At 43.9% G+C, this 23,456-nt stretch overlaps 1 protein-coding gene across 1 annotated transcript in view; it reads left to right on the forward strand.

Moving 5' to 3' along the window:
- Positions 1 to 18,551, forward strand: part of LOC119977744 (T-cell surface protein tactile-like) — a 186,680-nt gene extending 168,129 nt beyond the window's left edge. Inside the window, exons 11-13 of the mRNA XM_038818948.1 lie at positions 7,260 to 7,652; positions 12,503 to 12,614; positions 18,186 to 18,551. Of these exons, the coding sequence (XP_038674876.1) occupies positions 7,260 to 7,652; positions 12,503 to 12,614; positions 18,186 to 18,270 (590 nt within the window). The 3' untranslated portion in view covers positions 18,271 to 18,551. The remainder of the gene's footprint in view (positions 1 to 7,259; positions 7,653 to 12,502; positions 12,615 to 18,185) is intronic.
- The last annotated feature ends 4,905 nt before the right edge of the window (positions 18,552 to 23,456 follow it).

Below are 23,456 nucleotides of genomic sequence, written 5' to 3' on the forward strand. Positions count from 1 at the left end.
TTCTATCATTGTTCCAGCCACTGGCTGCTGGGATGCATATCCCGTCAGTAAAATTCTGTAAAGCACCATAGTTCATATAGCTACGTTCATCCTGTGTCTGTTGTGAAATCAGTGATGTTCCTGCAATCTTATGTTCTTGTAGTTGTTCTGAGATCTCAAGAGCCATCACAAGTCCCCACAGCTGCTGCTGTTGTTCCAGCGTTTTTTGAATGTTTAATCTAAAAGTAGTAGACAGGGAAGAGATGATGAACGCAAAGGGACAGGTGGTCTGAGGTGCATTTGTTTTAATGCGAGAAGTGTAGCAGGTAAGGCAGATGAACTTGGATTGGTACCTGGAAATATGATGTTATTGGTATTACTGAGACTTGGTTGATGGGTGGGCAAGACTGGCAACTAAATATCCCAGGGTATAGATGCTTCAGGAGGGATAGAGAGGGAGGTAGAAGGTGGGGAGGAGTTGCATTACTGGTCAGAGATGATATCACAGCTGTGATTAAGGAGGGCACAATGGAGGATTCGAGCACTGAGGCAATATGGATAGAGCTAAGAAATAGGAAGGGTGCAGTAACATTGTTGGGACTTTACTATCGGCCTCCCAAAAGCGAGCGTGAAGTAGAGGTACAAATATGTAGACAGATTATAGAACAAATTAGGAGCAATAGGGTGGTTGTGATGGGAGATTTTAACTTCTCCAACATTGAATGGGACTCATGTAGTGTTGGAGGCGTAGATGGAGCAGAATTTGTAAGGAGCATCCAGGAGAGTTTTTTAGAGCAGTATGTAAATAGTCCAACTCGAGAAGGGGCCATACTGGACTTGGTATTGGGGAATGATCCCGGACAGGTGGTTGACGTTTCAGTCGGCGATTACTTTGGGAATAGCGATCACAATTCCATAAGTTTTAGAATACTCATGGACAAAGACGAGAGTGGTCCTAAAGAAAGAGTGCTAAATTGGGGAAAGACCAACTATAACAAAATTCGGCAGGAGCTCGGGAATGTGGATTGGGAGCAGCTGTTTAAGGGTAAATCCACATTTGAAATGTGGGAGTCTTTTAAGGAAAGGTTGATTAGAGTGCAGGACAGACATGTCCCTGTGAAAATGAGGGATAGAAATGGCAAGATTAGGGAACCATGGATGACGGGTGGAATCGTATGGGCTAACACCTCCCTCCCTTACTATCTCACTAAGACCTCTGCTATACGCAGGAATAATATATGGGATCTCACTCACGGGGTGAAAAAGGAAGCATACATGAGATCGAGGCGACTCAAAAATGGTGAAGCTTTGGAGGAATATCGGGAAAGTAGGACAAATCTCAAACGTGCAATACAGAGGGCTAAAAGGGGTCATGAAATATCTTTGGCTAACAGGGTTAAGGAAAATCCCAAAGGCTTTTATTCGTATATAAGGAGCAAGAGGGTAACTAGAGAAAGGATTGGCCCACTCAAAGACAAAAGAGGGAATTTTTGCGTGGAGTCAGAGGAAATGAGTGAGCTTCTTGAGTACTTTGCATCGGTATTCACAAAGGAAAGGGACATGGTGGATGTTGAGGCTAGGGATGGATGTTTAAATACTGTAGGTCATGTCGGCATAAGGAAGGGGGAGGTTTTGGGTATTCTAAAAGGCATTAAGGTGGACAAGTCCCCAGGACCGCCTGGGATCTATCCCAGGTTACTGAGGGAAGCGAGGGACGAAATAGCTGGGGCCTTAACAGATATCTTTGCAGCATCCTTGAGCACGGGTGAGGTCCCGGAGTACTAGAGAATTGCTAATGTTGTCCCTTTATTTAAGAAGGGTAGCAGGGATAATCCAGGGAATTATAGATCTGTGAGCTTGACTTCAGTGGTAGGCACACTGTTGGAGAAGATACTGAGGGATAGGATCTATTCACATTTGGAAGAAAATAGACTTATCAGTGATAGGCAGCATGGTTTTGTGCAGGGAAGGTCATGCCTTACAAACCTAATAGAATTCTTTGAGGAAGTGACAAAGTTAATTGATGAGGGAAGGGCTGTAGATGTCATTAACATGGACTTCAGTAAGGCATTTGATAAAGTTTCCCATGGCAGTTTGATGGAAAAAGTGAACTCGTATGGAGTTCAGGGTGTACTAGCTAGATGGATAAAGAACTGGCTGGGCAACAGGAGACAGAGAGTAGTGGTGGAAGGGAGTGTCTCAAAATGGAGAAAGGTGACGAGTGGTGTTCCACAGGGATCCGTGCTCGGACCACTGTTGTTTGTGATATACATAAATGATCTGGACGAAGGTATAAGTGGTCTGATAAGCAAGTTTGCAGATGATACTAAGATTGGTGGAGTTGCAGATAGCGAGGCGGACTGTCAAGAATACAGCAAAATATAGATAGATTGGAGAGTTGGGCAGAGAAATGGCAGATGGAGTTCAATCCAGGCAAATGCGAGGTGATGCATTTTGGAAGATTTAACTCAAGAGCAGACTATATGGTCAATGGAAGAGTCCTGGGGAAAATTGATGTACAGAGAGTTCAGGTCCATTGTACCTTGAAGGTGGCAACGCAGGTCGATAGAGTGGTCAAGAAGGCATACAGCATGCTTGGCTTCATCAGACGGGGTATTGAGTACAAGAGTCGGCAGGTCATGTTACAGTTGTATCGGACTTTGGTTAGTCCACATTTGGAATACTGCGTGCAGTTCTGGTTGCCACATTACCAGAAGGATGTGGATGCTTTAGAGAGGGTGCAGAGGAGGTTCACCAGGATGTTGCCTGGTATGGAGGGTGCTAGCTATGAAGAAAGGTTGAGTAGTTTAGGATTGTTTTCATTGGAAAGACAGAGGTTGAGGGGAGACCTGATTGAGATCTACAAAATTATGAGAGGTATGGACAGGGTGGATAGCAACAAGCTTTTTCCAAGAGTGGGGCTGTCAATTACAAGGGGTCACGATTTCAAAGTGAGGGGGGAAAAGTTTAAGGGAGATGTGCGTGGAAAGTTTTTTACGCAGAGGGTGGTGGGTGCCTGGAATGCTTTGCCAGCGGAGGTGGTAGAGGCAGGTACGATAGCATCATTTAAGATGCATCTGGACAGAGATATGAACGCGTGGGGAACAGAGAGAAGTAGACCTTGGAAAATAGACAATAGATTTAGATAAAGGACCTGGATCGGCGCAGGCTGGGAGGGCTGAAGGGCCTGTTCCTGTGCTGTAATTTTCTTTGTTCTTTGTTCTAAATTTGAAAAGAAAAGTGGAAAAGTGTCCTGGTCGTCACCAGGTGTTAGGTGTTCTCTGTCTAAAGCTTTTCCTGGATGGGCCGAACACGTGTGTTATTCAGGGTTTGGTAGTTCCTATAAATTGCAACCTTTTCATATCTATTACCGTCTCAAATTCTCGAAGCTACTGAAATATCATTCCACTTGCAGTTGCTTATAAAGTAAAACACAAAAGGTCCATTCTGCTTGGGGCAGAGTGGGTTAACTAATCTGAATATATCTGAAAATTCAAAATTTAAGATTTGTAAATTCCAATTAAAAATACATCTTCAGCTGTTGGTACTGGGTAATGAACCCGGCCAGGTGTTAGATTTAGATGTAGGTGAGCACTTTGGTGATAGTGATCACAACTCGGTTATGTTTACTTTAGCAATGGGCAGGGATAGGTATATACCGCAAGGCAAGAATTATAGCTGGGGGAAAGGCAATTATGATGCTATTCGGCAAGATTTAGGATGTATAGGATGGGGAAGGAAACTGCAGGGGATGGGTACAATCGAAATGTGGAGCTTTTTCAAGGAACAGCTACTGCGTGTCCTTGATAAGTATGTACCTGTCAGGCAGGGAGGACGTTGTCGAGCAAGGGAACCGTGGTTTACTAAGGAAGTTGAAGCACTTGTCAAGAGGAAGAAGAAGGCTTATGTTAGGATGAGACATGAAGGCTCAGTTAGGGCACTTGAGAGTTACAAGTTAGCCAGGAAGGACCTAAAGGGAGAGTTAAGAAGAGCGAGGAGAGGACACAAAAAGTCGTTGGCGGATAGGATCAAGGAAAACCCTAAGGCTTTCCATAGGTATATCAGGAACAAAAGAATGACTAGAGTAAGATTAGGGCCAATCAAGGATAGTAGTGGAAAGTTGTGTGTGGAATCAGAGGAGATAGGGGAAGCGTTAAATGGATATTTTTCGTCAGTGTTTACATTGGAGAAAGACAATGTTGTCGAGGAGAACACTCAGGTTCAGTCGACCAGGCTAGAATGAATTGAGGTTCAAAAGGAGGAGGTGTTAGCAATTTTGGAAAATGTCAAAATAGATAAGTCCCCTGGGCCAGATGGGATTTATCCTAGGATTCTCTGGGAAGCCAGGGAGAAGATTGCAGAGCCTTTGTCCTTGATCTTTATGTCGTCCTTGTCGACAGGAATAGTGCCGGAAGACTGGAGGATAGCAAATGTTGTCCCCTTGTTCAAGAAGGGGAGTAGAGACAACCCTGGTAATTATAGACCTGTGAGCCTTACTTCGGTTGTGGGTAAAATGTTGGAAAAGGTTATAAGTGATAGGGTTTATAATCATCTTGAAAAGAACAAGTTGATTAGCGATAGTCAACACGGTTTTGTGAAGGGTAGGTCATGCCTCACAAACCTTATTGAGTTTTTTGAGAAGGTGACCAAACAGGTGGATCAGGGTAAAGCTGTTGATGTGGTGTATATGGATTTCAGTAAGGCGTTTGATAAGGTTCCCCACAGTAGGCTATTGCAGAAAATAAGGAAGTATGGAATTGAAGGTGATTTAGCGGTTTGGATCAGTAATTGGCTAGCTGAAAGAAGACAGAGGGTGGTGGTTGATGGCAAATGTTCATCCTGGAGTTCAGTTACTAGTGGTGTACCGCAAGGATCTGTTTTGGGGCCACTGCTGTTTGTCATTTTTATAAATGACCTGGAAGAGGGTGTAGAAGGATGGGTTAGTAAATTTGCAGATGACACGAAGGTTGGTGGAGTTGTGGATAGTGCTGAAGGATGTTATAGGATACAGAGGGACATAGATAAGCTGCAGAGCTGGGCTGAGAGGTGGCAGATGGAGTTTAATGTGGAAAAGTGTTAGGTGGTTCACTTTGGAAGGAGTAACAGGAATGCAGAGTACTGGGCTAATGGCAAGATTCTTGGTAGTGTAGATGAACAGAAAGATCTCGGCATCCAGGTACATAAATCCCTGAAAGTTGCCACCCAGGTTAATAGGGCTGTTAAGAAGGCATATGGTGTGCTAGCCTTTATAAGCAGGGGGATTGAGTTTTGGAACCACAAGGTCATGCTGCAGCTGTACATAACTCTGGTGCGGCCGCACCTGGAGTACTGCGTGCAGTTCTGGTCACCACATTATAGGAAGGATGTGGAAGCTTTGGAAAGGGTTCAGAGGAGATTTACTAGGATGTTGCCTGGTATGGAGGGAAGGTCTTACGAGGAAAGGCTCAGGGAATTGAGGTGGTTTTGGTTAGAGAGGAGAAGGCTGAGAGGTGACTTAATAGAGACATATAAGATAGTCAGAGGGTTAGATATAGGGTGGACAGTGAGAGTCTTTTTCCTCGGATGGTGATGACCAACACGAGGGGACATAGCTTTAAATTGAGGGGTGATAGATATAGGACAGATATCAGAGGCAGTTTCTTTACTCAGAGAGTAGTAGGGGTGTGGAACGCCCTGCCTGCAACAGTAGTAGACTCGCCAACTTTAAGGGCATTTAAGTGGTCACTGGATAGACATATGGATGAAAATGGAATAGTGTAGGTCAGATAGGCTTCAGATGGTTTCACAGGTCGGCGCAACATCGAGGGCCGAAGGGCCCGTACTGCGCTGTAGTGTTCTATGTTCTATGTTTTTTTTAATTTCTTCATCAGAATTACAAAACTAGAGTTCAGAGTGTGGACATGGGCAAACCCTTAATCCAGCTCCTCGCGTGCTCCAAAAACCAATTCAAATTGAATCCAATTCATGGTCCCCACAAGAGAGACATACCAAATCCAGGCATTAACAAGCACGGGTCAATTCTCTACTGGTTTGAAAAAAGGTCGAGTAAGAGTTCTTTACCAGACATCATTTTGTCACCACCCTTTTGTTTAAACAAGAAACATGATCCTGGACATATTTTATTTACCCATGTATCCTTGACACTTAATTCTGCAATCTCAGAATTAATGCATCTGCGTTGTGTCAGGGAAGTTTGAACCCTGAACTGATCCAACACCGGATTGGTCATATGTATTTCAACTGTCATATGTATTTCAACTATCCTAACTTCCAATGAACACCATAAAACTAATATTGTCTAATTCTTACATACGTAATTTTGTACCCTGATTAAAATTCCTTGTGCATCAAAATTACCGTGGAAATGTCAATGATAACCCTTGAAAAGAAAAATTTGTTAATTGCACTCGAACTATGATCTTCACATCACAATGTCAGACGACAAACAAATCTCACCACACTCACAAAAGAAGCCCAGCACTTCAGTGCTTTAACCAAAATTAGTCAGGTAAAAATCCTTATGGTTCCTATTCTAAAATTCCAAATTATAAACTTAAGGTTACTTCTCAGAAGATAAATCTTAGCAGAGACAATAAGCGATTTTCATTTCATTTTCATTTCATTTCAGATATATGAACATTCACAGACCAAACATACACATTATCACAGCTTGCGAATATCAGAGTTAACTGTTAGCCCTCTCTCATGGCTACAGATTCTCAAAGAGACAGCAGTTTCACAATCGCTTAATTAAAATACTGAACAAGATCCTCCATTCTATTTCATCATAAAAATGTATCTGTTTTATTCCATTTAATTCAATTTCCACTGATTGATTTTATAAGCATTAGCTATTCTTACAGATGTATATATCTATTTTTACCGATAACCTGCTTATTGAAATGGTAAAATTTTGTACAGAACCTCAGGGGGCGGTGAGTAGGTGGAGAACTTGGAATTATGCCATTTGCGTCTTTTACGTGATCTCAAACTTTATTTATTCTTTCCTTTAATGTTATTCAAATTTCTTTCTTGTTCTATAAATTGTTTTAAATTTTCAATGTTCGCTATTTAACCAGTGTTTGAATTGATGCACTATTGCAGTGGCCAAAGGTCCTCCTTGCCAAAAGTGCCAACAGTGTTACCACACCGTGCTGCCCTAATTTATTTTATTATTCAAGTATGTTGTATAATTCCATATTTACTTTGTAGTGTGCTTCTCATTATGTATATCTATTACTATAAAGATCAATAATTAATGCTGAATTAATCTCCTTTAGGCACTGAATTCTATACCAACACTGATTTGAAGACTAGCAATCAGCTATCAATTACCACTGGTTCACCCACTATCTCAGGAGACTCTGCCAGCACTGAACTATTCACTGGAGCTGGATTGTCCACCACTATTCAACCATCTGAAACATCCACTGCCTTTGGACCATCTACCAGCATTGCATCATCCAGCAGTCCTGCATCATCAGTCACCATTGAATTATCCACCAGTGAGAGACAATATACCACTATTCACTCATCAATTAGCTTGGGATTAAACAATAGCACTGAATATTCCATAGAAAATACCAAAAATCCAATCAACAATGCAAAATCAGATATAACTATGAATTATTTCAACCAGACAAGTGCCATTGGCAATGATGTTACTGACAAAGGTAAATATTACCTCATGGGTTGAGATGAAGATATCATTTGGCGTTGTGTGACTTTAGCATTGCTTATCATGTAAGGTGTACAAGAGGACCCACTTTTTCTGACCCCCAAATCATGTTATTGCACATACTCATCCTGTAAGTCCATCTCTGTTTTCAATGTGACATGCTGTACTCGCTCACAATTTTTCACCCAACACACGGACGTTTTACGTACCAGTACTTTAAATTGAGTGAAAGGTATCAAGCAGGTGAATTAGACTGCGTTGTAAGATGCAGGTCAGTTAAAGACTCTCCCACAGACAGCCATTATGATGAACGAAAAAGATGGCGACCACCCACTGCCGTGTGAAAATACCTGAGGAAGGAGCAGTGCTCCGGAAACTAGTGATTCCAAACAAACCTGTTGAACTTTAACCTGGTGTTGTAAGAGTTCTTTCTGTGCTCATCGCAGTCCAACGGCTCCACATCAAAGAAAATTACAGCACAGGAACAGGCCCTTCGGCTCTCCAGGCCTGCACCAATCATACTGAACTATAATCCCCTACCCTTCCGGGGACAATATCCCTCTATTCCCATCCTATTCATGTATTTGTCAAGACGTTCCCACAAAAGTATTTAAAAATCCTGCTGGAAAACCCAGTGGCAGAGCCAGCGTGCTACTCTTCACTTTTGCTGCCGGAGATGACAGTTTCCAAAAAAATGGCAAAATTCCACGCCTTGTCCATTGAAAACCTATCTAACTCAACCATGAATAAATTTAAAAGCCGTCACTATTTTCGCAGCAAGAGAATTCCACAGTTAATTGATCCTAGAGAAAAAAATATCCTCATCTCTATCCTAAAAGGTTGACTTCTTATTCTAAAACTATGTCCATCAAATCTGCACTAACACTTCGAAAGAGCACCCGACCTGGGCCCAATGCCCTGCCTAAACCTGTAACCCCACCTAACCTTTGGACACTAAGGGGTAATTTAGCATGACCAATTGCCCTAATCTGCACAGAGGAGACACCACATCGCCTTTAATCCGAACAACCTTCCCCAATCTTGATTTTGTTTTCTGTACACAATCTAACTCTGATTTGTATTTTCTAAACATAGACATAGAACAGTACAGCACAGATAAGGCCCTTCAGCCCTCGATGTTGTGCCGAGCATTGTCCGAAACCAAGATCAAGCTATCCCACTCCCTGTCATTCTGGTGTGCGCCTTGTGCCTATCCAATAACCGCTTTAAAGTTCCTAAAGTGTCCGACTCCACTATCACAGCAGGCAGTCCATTCCACACCCTCACCACTCTCTGAGTAAAGAACCTACCTTGGACATCCCTCCTATATCTCCCACCCTGAATCTTATAGCTATGCCCCCTTGTAACAGCTACATCCACCCAAGGAAATAGTCTCTGAACGTCCACTCTATCTATCCCCCCTCATCATCTTATAAACCTCTCATCCTCCTCCGCTCCAAAGAGAAAAGCCCTAGCTCCCTCAACCTTTCCTCATAAGACCTATACTGTAAACCAGGCAGCATCCTGGTAAATCTCCTTTGCACCCTTTCCAATGCTTCCACATTGTTCCTATAATGAGGTGACCAGAACTGCACACAATACTCCAAATGTGGTCTCACCAGGGTCATGTACAGTTGCAGCATAATCCTGCGGCTATTAAACTCAAGCCCTCTGTTAATAAACGCTAACACACTATAAGCCTTCTTCACGGCTCTATCCACTTGAGTGGCAACCTTCAGAGATCTGTGGACATGAACCCCAAGAGCTCTCTGTTCCTCCACATTCCTCAGAACCCTGCCGTTGACCCTGTAATCCGCATTCAAATTTTTCCTACCAAAATGAATCACCTCGCACTTATCAGGATTAAACTCCATCTGCCATTTTTCGGCCCAGCTCTGCATCCTATCAATGTCTCTTTGCAGCCTACAACAGCCCTCTACTTCATCCACTACTCTACCAATCTTGGTGTCACCAGCAAATTTACTGACCCACCCTTCAACCCCCTCCTCCAAGTCATTGATAAAAATCCCAAATAGCAGAGGACCCAGCGCTGATCCCTGTCATACACCGCTGGTAACTGGTCTCCAGTCTGAAAATTTTCCATCCACCACCACCCTCTGTCTTCTATGTGATAGCCAGTTACTTATCCAATTGACCAAATTTCCCTCTATCCCACACCTCCTTACTTTCTTCATGAGCCGACCATGGGGAACCTTATCAAACGCCTTACTAAAACCCATGTATACGACATCAGCTGCTCTACCTTCATCTACACACTTAGTTACCTCCTCAAAGAATTCAATCAAATTTGTGAGGCAAGACAAATCTGTGTTGACTGTCCTGGATTAAGCTGCATCTTTCCAATTGGTCATAAATCCTATCCTTCAGGACCTTTCCCATTAACTTACCGACCACCGAAGTAAGACTAGCTGGCCTATAATTACCAGGGTCATTCCTATTCCCTTTCTTGAACAGAGGAATAACATTCACCACTCTCCAGTCCTCTGGCACTATCCCCGTGGACAGTGAGGACCCAAAGATCAAAGCCAAAGGCTCTTCAACCTCATCCCTTGCCTCCCAAAGAATCCTTGGATATATCCCATCTGGCCAAGGGGACTTGTCGACCCTCAGGTTTTTCAAAATTGCTAATACATCCTTCCTCAGAACATCTACCTCCCCCACGCTACCTGCCTGTATCACACACTCATCCTCAAAAACATGGTCCCTCTCCTTGGTGAACACTGAAGAAAAGTATTCATTCAACGCCTCTCCTATTTCTTCTGACTCCATGCACAAATTCCCACTACTGTCCTTGACCGGCCCTAACCTCACCCTGGTCATTCTTTTATTTCTCACATAAGAGTAAAAAGCCTTAGGGTTGTCCTTGATCCGCCAAGAATATCTCATGCCTCCTTCTAGCTCTCCTGAGCCCTTTTTTTTAAGCTCATTCCTTGCTACTTTGTCACACTCAAGCGACCCAACTGAACCTTGTTTTCTCATCCTTACATACTCTTCCTTTTTCCTCTTGACAAGACATTCAACCTCTTTTGTGAACCATGGTTCCCTCACACGGCCATTTCCTCCCTGCTTGACAGGGACATACCTATCAAGGATACGCAGTATTTGCTCCTTGAAGAAGCTCCACTTTTCATTTGTGCCGTTCCCTGACAGTTTCATACTTCCTGCTTAGACTTTGCAGTTGGAATTCTTCAGTCTGATTGATTGAAGAACCCCTTGGAACGCAGGGCTAAATCATTCAACAACTGAGTATGTGCTGTTATTTAATTTATATAACTGCCCAGGAACATTTATTGGAAATTAAATCAACTCACCCTACCACCAATCCCAAATAATTAAAACCAATGTTCCGACAATCCAATTTTCCTTGTTAAATCCCAAAGGTAAATCTCACATGATTACAGAGATTTTCAATCCCATCGGATTTCTCCTCCTTGTTTAACCTGCAGGTAAATGCAAACAAGCTCAATCTGACTGAAAGTTTACTCATGATATTCTTTTCTGGGTAGGTTCTGCTGCAGAATTTGCTCCTTGCGATTGGAAGCTCTTTTCTCGAACATGACACAAAGTGCTTTCGAGCCAATGAATACCTTTTATGAAATTAGTTATTAGCATTGTGTAGGAAACACAGAAATCAAACAGCCACATTTGAACCAGGGACCTCTCAATCTCCAGCCAAATGCTCCAACACTGAGCTATAACCATACATGCAATTGGAAGCATGTCAGAACTTTTAGCACTGAGGTTAGCATACACACAGTGATGGATAGAAATCATATGAACCTTTTAAAACATTTGCTTTGGAAATTTGGATAATTCTGGCAAGGTTACCTTGATTTGATTTGATTTGATTTATTGTCACATGTACTGAAGTACAGTGAAAAGTATTTTTCTGCGGCCGAGGGAACGTACACAGTACGTTCATAGTAGACAAAAGAATAATCAACAGAGAACATTGACAAATGGTACATCGGCAAACAGTGATTGGTTACAATGTGGAACAAGGGGCCAAACAAAGCAAACAAAGCAAATTCATGAGCAAGAGCAGCATAGGGCGTTGTGAATAGTGAACAGGGAACAGATCAGTCTGAGGGGGAGTCGTTGAGGAGTCTTGTAACTGTGCGAAAGAAGCTCTTCCTATGTCTGGATGTGCGAGTCTTCAGACTTCTGTACATTCTGTCTTATGGAAAGGTCTGGAAGAAGGCAATGTCTGGATGGGAGGGGTCTCTGATAATGCGTCCCACCTTCCTGAGGCAGCGGGATGTGAATATAGAATCAATGAGGGGGTGGCAAGCTTGTGTGATGTGTTGGGCTGAGTTCACCACACTGCAGTTTCTTGCGATCTTGGACCGAGCAGTTGCTGGTCCATCTGTATTGACACTGACAATGTTGTGATGGGCCTCTTCCTTGAAATGCAGCAATCCTAGTGTCTGGATGTCTGAAATGCACTCCTGTCTTGTGAAGCTGTGTTCTGGGAGCACACATTTATAAAATCCACACCATGGGTATATGGAGAGTGGACATGAGTCTCTCTAAGTAATGCATGCCTGAGCACCAAATGACATATTTTCCCCAAACTCTTCATTTATCTTTCTTTTCACATTGGCTCAAACTTCCACAAGATTTTGATCTGTTGTCACTTCTTTGGGATATTGAAATTCATCACTGTTAGATATAGTATGGAAAAGGAATGTTTTAAATTATCCTATTACCCACTTGAATTTATAATTTATTCTGATACAACATGGAACTTTATTTAGTATTGCAAATTTAAAATGAATCCCCATGTTTGGAATTGTATTGATCAATATGTCATTGTGTTTGCAGGCTCTGAAGACACTGTGTCAGTGACAGTGGTGGTAACTATAATTCTGATCTTGGTGATCTGTACTGCTATATTGTCTTATTTCATCAGATACTGGCAAGTCAGGAAAAAACAGTATGTATTGTTTTATTAATCTTCATTTCAATGCTTTTTAAATTTTGACCATTTTTATTTACTGAAAAATATTGCAGGTGCTGTCGATCTAAAAGAAAAGCAAAGCAGAAAATGCTGGGAAGAATTAGCATGTGGAGTGAGAAATAGTTAACTTTTCAGGTTGATATCCTTTTTTAATAAACCTTTAGCTGTGTAAGACTTTTAATAGGTAATCAGTGTATACTCAATCCCCGGAAATAGAGAGGTTGAGGAAGACAAGGGTCAGGACTGGATAAACCGCATGAAGGTAGGGGTGGGCTAGAAGTTAGAAGTAAAATTAATTAAATTCTCCAATTCAAAACTAAAAGAAGAAGCAGAAGCAACAGCCATTTATGTATGAAATCAAGGAGGAACCTGAGTAGGAGTGGAACAAGTAGATTGGCATAGGATTAATCAGATTAGAGAGTTAAATGCGTGATTCAAAGATTGGGGTGGAAGCAATGGGTTTGGATTCATGGGGCACTAGCACCAGTAGTGGGGAAAAGGGGAGATGTACAGTTGGGAATGGTCTGCACCTGAGCTGTGCCAAGAACAGTATCCTAGCAAGTCATACAACTCGGGTGGTGGAAAGGGGTTTAATTCTAAATTGTAGGTGTGAGGAATCCAGTTTGTGAAGACATGATAAATCAAATAGAGAAGACAAAGCAGGAGAGCAAGATGCAAAGAGGGGATGTGATAATCAGAGCGTGGCAGAAATGTAGTGTGAACCAAAAGTGCATCAGCAGATAAGGCGAGAGGTTACAAAAGAAGTAAGAAGACTGAACAAAAGGCTCTGTATCTGAATGCATGTAGCATTCATAACAAAACAGATTAATTAACAATATGAAGAGAAATAAACATGTATAGCAAATGTGGTCCCACTATCTACGAAAGATAGAGATAAAGCAGGGAACTACAGACCAGTGAGTCTCGTGGTAGGGAAGCTATTGGAGAAACGTCTGAAGGAGAATCTATCTCCACTTGGAGAGGCAAGGTTTGATCAGAGATAGTCAGCATGGCTTTGTCAGAGGAAGGTCATGCCTAACAAATTTGATTCAATATTTTGAGCATGTCACCAGGTGTGTAGATGAAGGTAGTGCAAAGTTTATATGGATTTCAGCAAAGCCTTTGACAAGGTCCCACATGGGGGACTTACAAAAAAAGGCCACCGCACATGGGATACAGGTGGCTTCAAAATTGGCTGAGTTGTAGGAGACAGAGGGTGATGGCAGAGGCGTGGGTGCTCTTTCCAAAGGTCGGTGCAGACTCGGTGGGCCGAATGGCCTCCTTCTGCACTGTCTGTAAAACTGTAAAAACTGTTGAGACAGACGGCTGCCAAAATGATTGGAAATCAATGTCCAGAAAGCATACCACAGGAATCATGCTGGGTCTCCTATTATTCATAATTTATATAAACAACATAGATGACTACGTGGGGGGTAGGATCAGTAAGTTTGCAGATGGCACAAATATTGGTTGGATGGTTAACAGTGAGGCTGAGTATCTGAGTTACAGGAAGATATAGACGGGATGGTCAAATGGGCAGATAAATGGCAGATGAAATTTAACCCTGAAAAATGTAAGGTGATACATTTTGGAAGGAGTAATTTGACAAGGAAGTATTTAATGAATGGCATGACACTGGGAGGTTCTGACGAACAAAGGCGGCATGGCATGTTTGTTCATTATTCTCTGAAGGCAGATGTGACACTTGCCTTTATCAATCGAGGCATAGATTACAAAAGTAGGGAGGTCATGTTGGAGTTGTATACAACTTTGGTGAAGCCACAGCTGGAGTACTGTGTGCAGTTCTGGTTGCCATAATATAGGAAAGATGAAAATGAAAATTGATTATTGTCACAAGTAGGCTTCAAATGAAGTTACTGTGAAAAGCCCCTATTCCTCACATTCCGGCGCCTGTTCGGGGAGGCTGGTACGGGAATTGAACCACACTGCTGGCCTGCCTTGGTCTGCTTTAAAAGCCAGCTCTTTAGCCCCATGCTAAACCAGCCCCACTTTGTGAGATGTGATTGCACTGGATGGGGTGCAGAGGAAATTCACTAGGATGTTGCCTGGGATTTGAGTTATGAAGAGAGGTTGGATTGGGTTGTTTTTGTTGGAGCAGAGAAGACTGAGAGGTGACCTGATTGAGGTGCACAAGATTATGAGGGGCATAGGCAGTGTGGATAGGGAGCAGCTGTCCCCCCTTAGTTGAAGGATCTGTCAAGGGGACATAAGTTCAAAGTGAGGGGCAGGAGATTTAGAGGGGGATTTGAGGAAAACCTTTTTTACCAAGAGGGTGGTGACAGTCTGGAATGCACTGCCTCGGAGGGTGATAAAGGCGGGTTGCATCACATCCTTTAAAAAGTACCTAGATGAGCACTTGGCACATCATAGCATTCAACTCTATGGACCAAGTGCTGGGAAATGGGATTAGGTAGGTAAGTCAGGTGTTTTTCATGTGTTTGTGCAGCCTCTTCTGCACTGTATGTTTTGTGATTCTGTGGTTCGATGATCAAATAGCCAGTACAGAGACATGGCTGCAGGGTGAACAAGACCTGGAGCCGAAAATTCAAGTTTGCATGATATTTTGGAAGCTCGGAAAAGGTGGAGGGGTAGCTCTGTTAATTAAGGATGACATTGGTACAATAGAGAGAGATGTTAGTTCCTTAGTTCCAGAAATCAAGATGCAGAATCAGTTTGGGTCAAGTTGAGAAATAGTAAAGGTAAGAAATCACTTGTGACAGCACATTTCAGCACCAACCACAAAGCATAGAACATACAGTGCAGAAGCAGGCTATTCGGCCCATCGAGTCTGCACTGACCCACTTAAGCCCTCACTTCCACCCTACCCCCGTAACCCAGTAACACCTCCTAGCTTTTTTTGGTCACTTTATCATCAATTTATCATGGCCAATCCACCTAACCTGCATGTCTTTGGACTGTGGGAGGAAACCGGAGCACCTGGAAGAAACCCATGCAGACACGGGGAAAACGTGCAGACTCCACACAGACAGTGACCCAGCAGGGAATCGAACCTGGGACCCTGGCGCTGTGAAGCCACAGTGCTAATCACGTGCTACCGTAAGCAGGATAGACTAGATCTGGTAATGTGTAGTAAGACAGGATTAATTAATTACATCACAGTGAAAACACCTCTTGGTGGCACTGAATATAATATGATTTAATTTCACATTTAGTTTGACAGAAAGAGGAGTGGATCTGAGACAAGTCTGCAGAAAAGTGGTGTTGAGACTGCTGATGGCAAAGGTGGCTTTTCCCGTGAAGTATCGCTGTTAGGTGGCCTCTGATTGGCTCATACCGCCATTAACTCAGCGACTTGTTGATCCTGGCACCATTTTTAAAGGCCGCCATAATACAGAGCCAGCAAACCAGGAAACGATCTTCACCCAAGCGCACCTCCTGGCATCAAGCTGACACTGCCCTGGCACCATCCTGGCATCAGGCGCCGGAATGTGGCGACTAGGGGCTTTTCACAGTAACTTCATTTGAAGCCTACTCATGACAATAAGCGATTTTCATTTCATTTCATTTCAAGCTGGCATTATCCTGGCACCATCCTGGCATTACTTGTTAAATATTGTCACTGCTGGACAGTAGGGAAATGTGGCTACCAATCTGCACACATCTAAATGGCCAGATAGTCTGTTTCAATCCTGAGGGACCAATGTAGGTCAGAGTGCTTGTTGAACCATGTGGGTAACTCTAACTTAAAATATAAAACAGTGATAGTTCCTAAAAGCGTAGATTTTTAGAAGCTTAGTCCGAGTTATTCATAACATAGAACATAGAACAGTACAGCACAGAACAGGCCCTTCGGCCCTCAATGTTGTGCCGAGCAATGATCACCCTACTCAAACCCACGTATCCACCCTATACCCGTAACCCAACAACCCCCCCTTAACCTTACTTTTTAGGACACTACGGGCAATTTAGCATGGCCAATCCACCTAACCCACACATCTTTGGACTGTGGGAGGAAACCAGAGCACCCGGAGGAAACCCACGCACACACGGGGAGGACGTGCAGACTCCGCACAGACAGTGACCCAGCCGGGAATCGAACCTGGGACCCTGGAGCTGTGAAGCATTTATGCTAACCACCATGCTACCGTGCTGCCCATAACATTACTGGGAAATTCCCTAACAAACACAACAAAAATATAAATCCAGTCAAACATTTTAAAGAGTTGCACTAATCCAACATGGCTTAGTTAGTAGCACTGTCAGTCAGAGCTGTGACTTCAAACCCCACTCTCGGACTTAAATTTATGGTCTAGGTTCACACTCCAGTGGAGTGCTGAGTTAGAACGGCAGTTTAAATCAGGTGATATGATAATCTGAATCCCTGTAAGTATAGATGGACATAAAGGATTCCATAATGCTCTTACTGTTCAGCATCATTAAGATTTAATCCTGTGTGTCTCAGTGAGGATAAGAGTCTCACTGTTACTTGCCCTACTCCAACACACCACAGATTCCCATGTAGAGGGCATTGCAATGGAAGAGACACTAAATTAGCGGAAATCTCGACAGAAAAATTGCTCAGCTGTTGACAGCAATGTGAATGGCAAAATCTGTTTCTTCACTGCAGAGTGTAAAATCAGGAAGAGCACGTTTCTGGTGATGTTGCTTCAGAGATAGCTGTCAGCTCGGACATGGGCATGTTCCTGCAGTTTTTTGGCTAACTTTACTGAAATGTTAGTCTGGATATTGTGCTCAATTCTCCCAAATGAGAGAGTTGAATTTATGACCATCTGACTGAAAAGGGAGAACACTATTGCTTAAAATAGAGTATTTTATTTTTTTTATATAAATTTAGATTACCCAATTATTTTTTCCAATTAAGGGGCAATTTAGCGTGGCCAATACACCTACTCTGCACATTTTTGGGTTGTGGGGGCGAAACCCACGCAGACACGGGGAGAATGTGCAAACTCCACACGGACAGTAACCCAGAGCTAGGATTGAACCTGGGACCTCAGCGCTGTGAGGCGGTTGTGCTAACCACTAGACCACCGTGCTGCCCCCGCTTAAAATAGAGTATAAGGTTCGATTCCCTGCTGGGTCACTGTCTGTGCGGAGTCTGCACGTCCTCCCCATGTGTGCGTGGGTTTCCTCCGGGTGCTCCGGTTTCCTCCCACAGTCCAAAGATGTGCGGGTTAGGTGGATTGGCTATGCTAAATTGCCCTTAGTGTCCTAAAAAATAAGGTTAATTGGGGGGGGGGTTGTTGGGTTACTGGTATAGGGTGGATACTTTGACTTGAGTAGGGTGATCATTGCTCGGCACAACATCGAGGGCTGAAGGGCCTGTTCTGTGCTGTAATGTTCTATGTTCTAAGACAGTAAAACTGACGACCTTGTACTTGCTGTGTCTTGGCATTCCAATATGCCTTGGAACAGAAGAAGAAAAATCACCCCCTATGAGGATCAGGAGAAAATCCGAAAATCAGATTAAAGATATTTGCAGCAAAAATAAATTAATGAGTTTAGTTCATGAATAATTGGGTTTATGATTCTTTTTCCCAACAGGTATGGACCACCATCATTCAAACCCCCTCCTCCACCAATACAGTACACAGCTATTCACTTATCGCCACAGGCTGAAGTCAACTGACGAAGACGGTATTGGTGCATTCAGTATGAATATATTAACATCATTGTACAATTTCACACTGTCATTTTGTGCAATATCTACAACTTTTTAAATGCTTTTCAAATAGCAAGCATATGTCATTCAGAGTAAGTACCTGTATTCTAAAACATCTATATTTTTTCACAAAATATTTGTATATGGTAAAGTTTTGTATAATCTTTTCTAAATTCAATGAAGAATATTAGTCATAATAAGCATTTAGGTCTGTGCGAAAAAAGTATTAAAAGATAAATGAACTGATATTGTGTGTTTGTTTCTTCAATATACCAGAATTATTCCTGATACCAATGCTTATGAGTCACAGTGTTACATATTTGAGCTCCAAAATTGCAAACTCGTGACCCCTAGTAATTGAGTCCCCCACACTGGGAAAACGTTTCCTGCTATCCACCCTGTCTATACCTCTCATGATTTTGTAAACCTCAATGAGGTTCCCCCCCTCAACCTCCGTCTTTCTAATGAAAATTATCCTAATCCACTCAACCGCTCTTCATACCTAGCACCCTCTATACCAGGCAACATCCTGGTGAACCTCCTCTGCACCTTCTCCAAAGCATCCACATCCTTCTTGGCGACCAGAACTGTACGCAATATTCCAAATGTGGCAGAACCAAAGTCTTATACAACTGTAACATGACCTGCCAACTCTTGTGCTCACTACCCCTTCCGATGAAGGAAAGCCCACTCTATCGACATGTGCAGCCACCTTCAGGGTACAATGGATCTGAACACCCAGATCTCTCTGTACATCAATTTTCCCCAGGGCTTTTTCATTTACAGTATTGTTCGCTCTTGAATTGGATCTTCCAAAATGCATCACCTCGCATTTGCCCGGATTGAACTCCATCTGCCATTTCTCCGCCCAACTCTCCAATCTGTCTGTATTCTGCTGTATTCTCTGACAGTCCCCTTCACTATCTGCTGCTCCACCAATCTTAGTGTCATCTGCAAACTTGCTAATCAGACCACCTATACCTTTCTCCAGATCATTTATGTATATCACAAACAGCAGTGGTCCCAGCACGGATCCCTGTGGAACACCACTGGTCACAGTTCTCCATTTTGAGAAACTCCATTCCACTACTACTCTCTGTCTCCTGTTGCCCAGCCAGTTCTTTATCCATCTAGCTAGTACACCCTGAACCCCATGAGACTTCACTTTCGCCATCAGCTTACCATGGGGAACCTTATCAAATGCCTTACTGAAATCCATGTATATGACATCTGCAGTCCTTCCCTCATCAAACAACTTTTTCATTTCCTCAAATAATTCTATTAAGTTGGTGAGACATGACCTTCCCTGCATAACACCATGTTGTCTATCACTGATAAGGCCATTTTCGTCCAAATGGGAATCGATTCTATCCCTCAGGATTTTCTCCAGCAGCTTCCCTGCCACTGACGTCAGGCTCACCAGTCGATAATTACCTAGATTATCTCTGCTACCTTTCTTAAACAAGGTGACAGCATTAGCAATTCTCCAGTCCTCCGGTACCTCACCCATGTTCAAGGATGCTGCAAAGATATCTGTTAAGGCCCCAACTATTTCCTCTCTCATTTCCCTCAGTAACCTGGGATAGATCCTATCTGGACCTGGGGACCTGTCCACGTTTTAGAAGACCAAACCATGCCCTTCCCTCAACGAAGTCTCAGTAATAGCAATAACATCATACTCCCAGGTACTAATCCAAGCCCGAAGTTCATCTGCCTTACCTACTACACTTCTTGCATTAAAACAAATGCACCTCAGACCACCAGTCCCTTTGCGTTCATCATCTGCTCCCTGCCTACTATTCCCCTTAATCACGCTGACTTCATGATCTAGTTCCTTACAGGCTTTAGTTACTGCCTCCTTACTGTCCACTAATCTCCTCATTTGGTTCCTATCCCCCTGCCACATTAGTTTAAATCCTCCCCAACAGCGTTAGCAAAAGCACCCCCAGGGACATTGGTTTCAGTCCGGCCAGGTGTAGACCACCCGATTTGTAGTAGCCCCACCTCCCCCAGAACCGGTCCCAATGTCCAAAAATATGAACCCCTCCCTCCTGCACCATCTCTCAAGCCACACATTCATCCTGCCTATTCTTTTATTTCTACTCTGACGACCACATGGTAATCCTGAGATTACTACCTCTGAGGTCCGACTTTTTAACTTGACTCTGAACTCTCTAAATTCTGCTTGTAGGACCTCATCCTGTTTTTTTCCTATATCATTGGTGCCTATATGCACCGCGACAACTGGCTGTTCACCCTCCCCCTTCAGATCCCCCTCCCTCTGCAGCTGATCTGAGACAACCCTGACCCGTGCACCTGGGAGGCAACATACCATTCGGAGTCTCGTTTTCGACCACAGAACCGCCTATCTATTCCCCTTACAATTGAATCCCCTATGACTATAGACCTTCCACTCTTTTTCCCACCCTTCTGTGCAGCAGAGCCAGCCACAGTGCCATGAGCCTGGCTACTACTGCCTTCCCCTGGTGAGTCATCTCCCCCAACATTATCCAAAACAGTATACCTGTTTTGGAGGGAGATGACCACAGAGGCCACCTGCACTGCCTTCCTGCTTTTTCTCTGCATTTTGGTCACCCATTTCCTTTCTCCCTCAGCAATCCTAATCTGTGGTGTGCCAATTCACTAAACGTGCTATCCACAACCTCCTCAGCATCGCGGATGCTCCAAAGTGAGTCCATCCGCAACTCCAGAGCCGTCATGCAGTCTAACAAGAGCTGCAGCTGGACACACTTTGCACACGTGAAGGAGCCAGGGACATCAGCCATGACCCTGAGCTCCCATATTGAGCAAGAGTTGATCATGGAGTGAGTGGTTGAAGGCACAGAAAAAAGCTTGTTTTACCCGATACTGGACACCGAAGGAGCAGTGGCAGCCCTGAAGAGTTCTGTGGAACGGGTGGAGAAATATTTGGAGGTACCGGGGTCGCAGATTCGGGAGATCGAAGGAGTGATCTTGGACCACAGCGATCATGTGGTGGGTCTGGAGGCTGAGGTGGGGCTCCTAGGGGACCTGTGTAAAACATTGAAGGCAAAGGTGGAGGAGCAGGAGAATGCCTTGAGAAGGCAGAACCTGCGAATATCGAGCCTGCCATAAGGAATGGAGGTGTGAGTGCCATGAGTTACGTCTCGAAGATGCTGGTGTGGCTGGTGGCAGAAGGGGTGTAGATAAGGCGCCTGAAGTGGACCTGGCGCAAAGGTCCCTGAGGCAGAAGTCTAGAGCTGGGTAGCGGCCACAGGCGGTGATCGTGAGACTCCACAAATTTGTGGAGAAAGAAAAGATTCTGTGATGAGCCAGGGAGAAGCGTACCTGCGACTGGGAGGGGAATAATGTTTGAATTGATCAGGACAACGGAGCCGAGTTGGCAAAATGACAGGCAGGCTTCAACAAGGTCATGTCAGTGCTGTACCAGCGACAAATCAGGTTTGGGGTGCTCTACCCAGCGAAATTATGGGTGACGGTCGGAGGCCTGGAGTATTATTTTGAGACCACAGAAGCAGCTGAAGACTTCATTAAGAAACATAAACTGGAGGAGAACTGAGCGGACAATGCTTGGGAACTAGGGTGCTGGGACTTTGTAATGGCTTGGAGCATGTTTGAAGTGGGGGTAGGGATTGGGGGATTTTCATCTTTTTGCGGGCGTTTGCTGTTTATTGTTGAGATTGTAAGGGATTGTACGGGTGAAGAGTTTATGGGGAGATGGATGTTCCCACACCCCCCTCCTGTTTTATGGGACTGTTTGTGTTTAACATTTGTTTGTTTACTTTTGGGAGAGGCTGCCTGGACTTCAGGAGAAGTCCTTGTTTGGGTGGAGGAGGGTAAGGTCAGCAGGGAGCCTTCTTCCTTGAGCTGAGGAGTGGGGGGGGGGGGGGGGGGGGGAGATGTCATTGGGAGTTGCCTTTGGGCAGGAGGCCATGCTAGCAGGTGATGCTAGTGAACAGATGTGAGGTGATGGGGGAGAAGGCCAAGAGGGGTGGCCAGGAGAGGGGAAAAGGGGGGAGGGGGACAGGGGAGAGGAGGTTTTTGCGACATGGCAGGGGGTGGGAGATGATATGGTCAGGAGCAGAGAAAGGGGCCATCTGGTATTGGCTCGGTATAGGGTGGAATTAAGGGGGTGGGAGTTAAGTGGGGAAGATGACGGGTGGCAGAGGGGATTGGAGGCGTAAGCCTCTGGTAAGGCTGGGAACGTGAAATGTCAAGGGGACTGAATGGGCCGGTTAAAAGGAGTTAAAAAGAGCTGCCGAGGGGGTGTTTGTGCACCTCAGGAGCTTGAAAGCGGGAGCGGGCTATCTGCAGGAGACACACCTCTGTGTGAAGGACCAGGTTAGGTTAAGGAAGGGGTGGATCGGGCAGGTTGTTCACTCAGGGTTTGATTCAAAATCGAGGGGAATGACTGTTTTGATGAGCAATGAAATGGGAATTGTGAGTGCAGAGGAGGTGGGGGATCTGGGTGGGAGATATGTGATTGTGAGTGGGGTATTGGAAGGCGCACTTTTGGTGTTGGTAATTTTGTATGCCCCAAATTCGGATGATGTGGGTTTTATGAGGGGGTTGCTGGCAGCGATCCCGGATTTGGCCACCCACCAGTTCATCGTGGGAAGAGCTTTTAAGTCTGTCCTGAAGCTGAGGGTAGATAGGTCGAGTCCCAGGTCGATGGTAGGGGACGGATGGCGAGGGGCTTATGGAGAGGATGGGTATGATGGATCCATGGTGTTTTCAGAGTTGTCGTAGAGCATAAGCTTTCTCCAAGAGTCCTGGATTCTTCGATGTCTCGCAAGTCTGTTCTTCAGAATTCGAGTTGTGTGTTAGTTTTCTGACTAATCCTTACTAAACTATCTAACTAGCTTGAGCAGTCACCTGGTACCATTTTATATTACCATGCTTGGTAATATGTTGTATTCTTTGTCCTTTCTTACAGAATGATCCGATGGAGTGTGTTGACAAAGAATATACAAATCAAAAGATTGAAACAAAACTAATTTCTTATTACAATACTAATAAAATGAAGTTAGCACACTCTCCTGAGCTACAGATAATAATTAAGTAATATTGAATCTGTATTACAGTAGTCAATAATCTAAATAGTCACTAACTACACTATAATCTAACCTCGTGTTAACTCTACTCTAATCTTC

Source organism: Scyliorhinus canicula, chromosome 14 (assembly GCF_902713615.1).
Source record: "Scyliorhinus canicula chromosome 14, sScyCan1.1, whole genome shotgun sequence".
Taxonomy (NCBI): domain Eukaryota; kingdom Metazoa; phylum Chordata; class Chondrichthyes; order Carcharhiniformes; family Scyliorhinidae; genus Scyliorhinus; species Scyliorhinus canicula.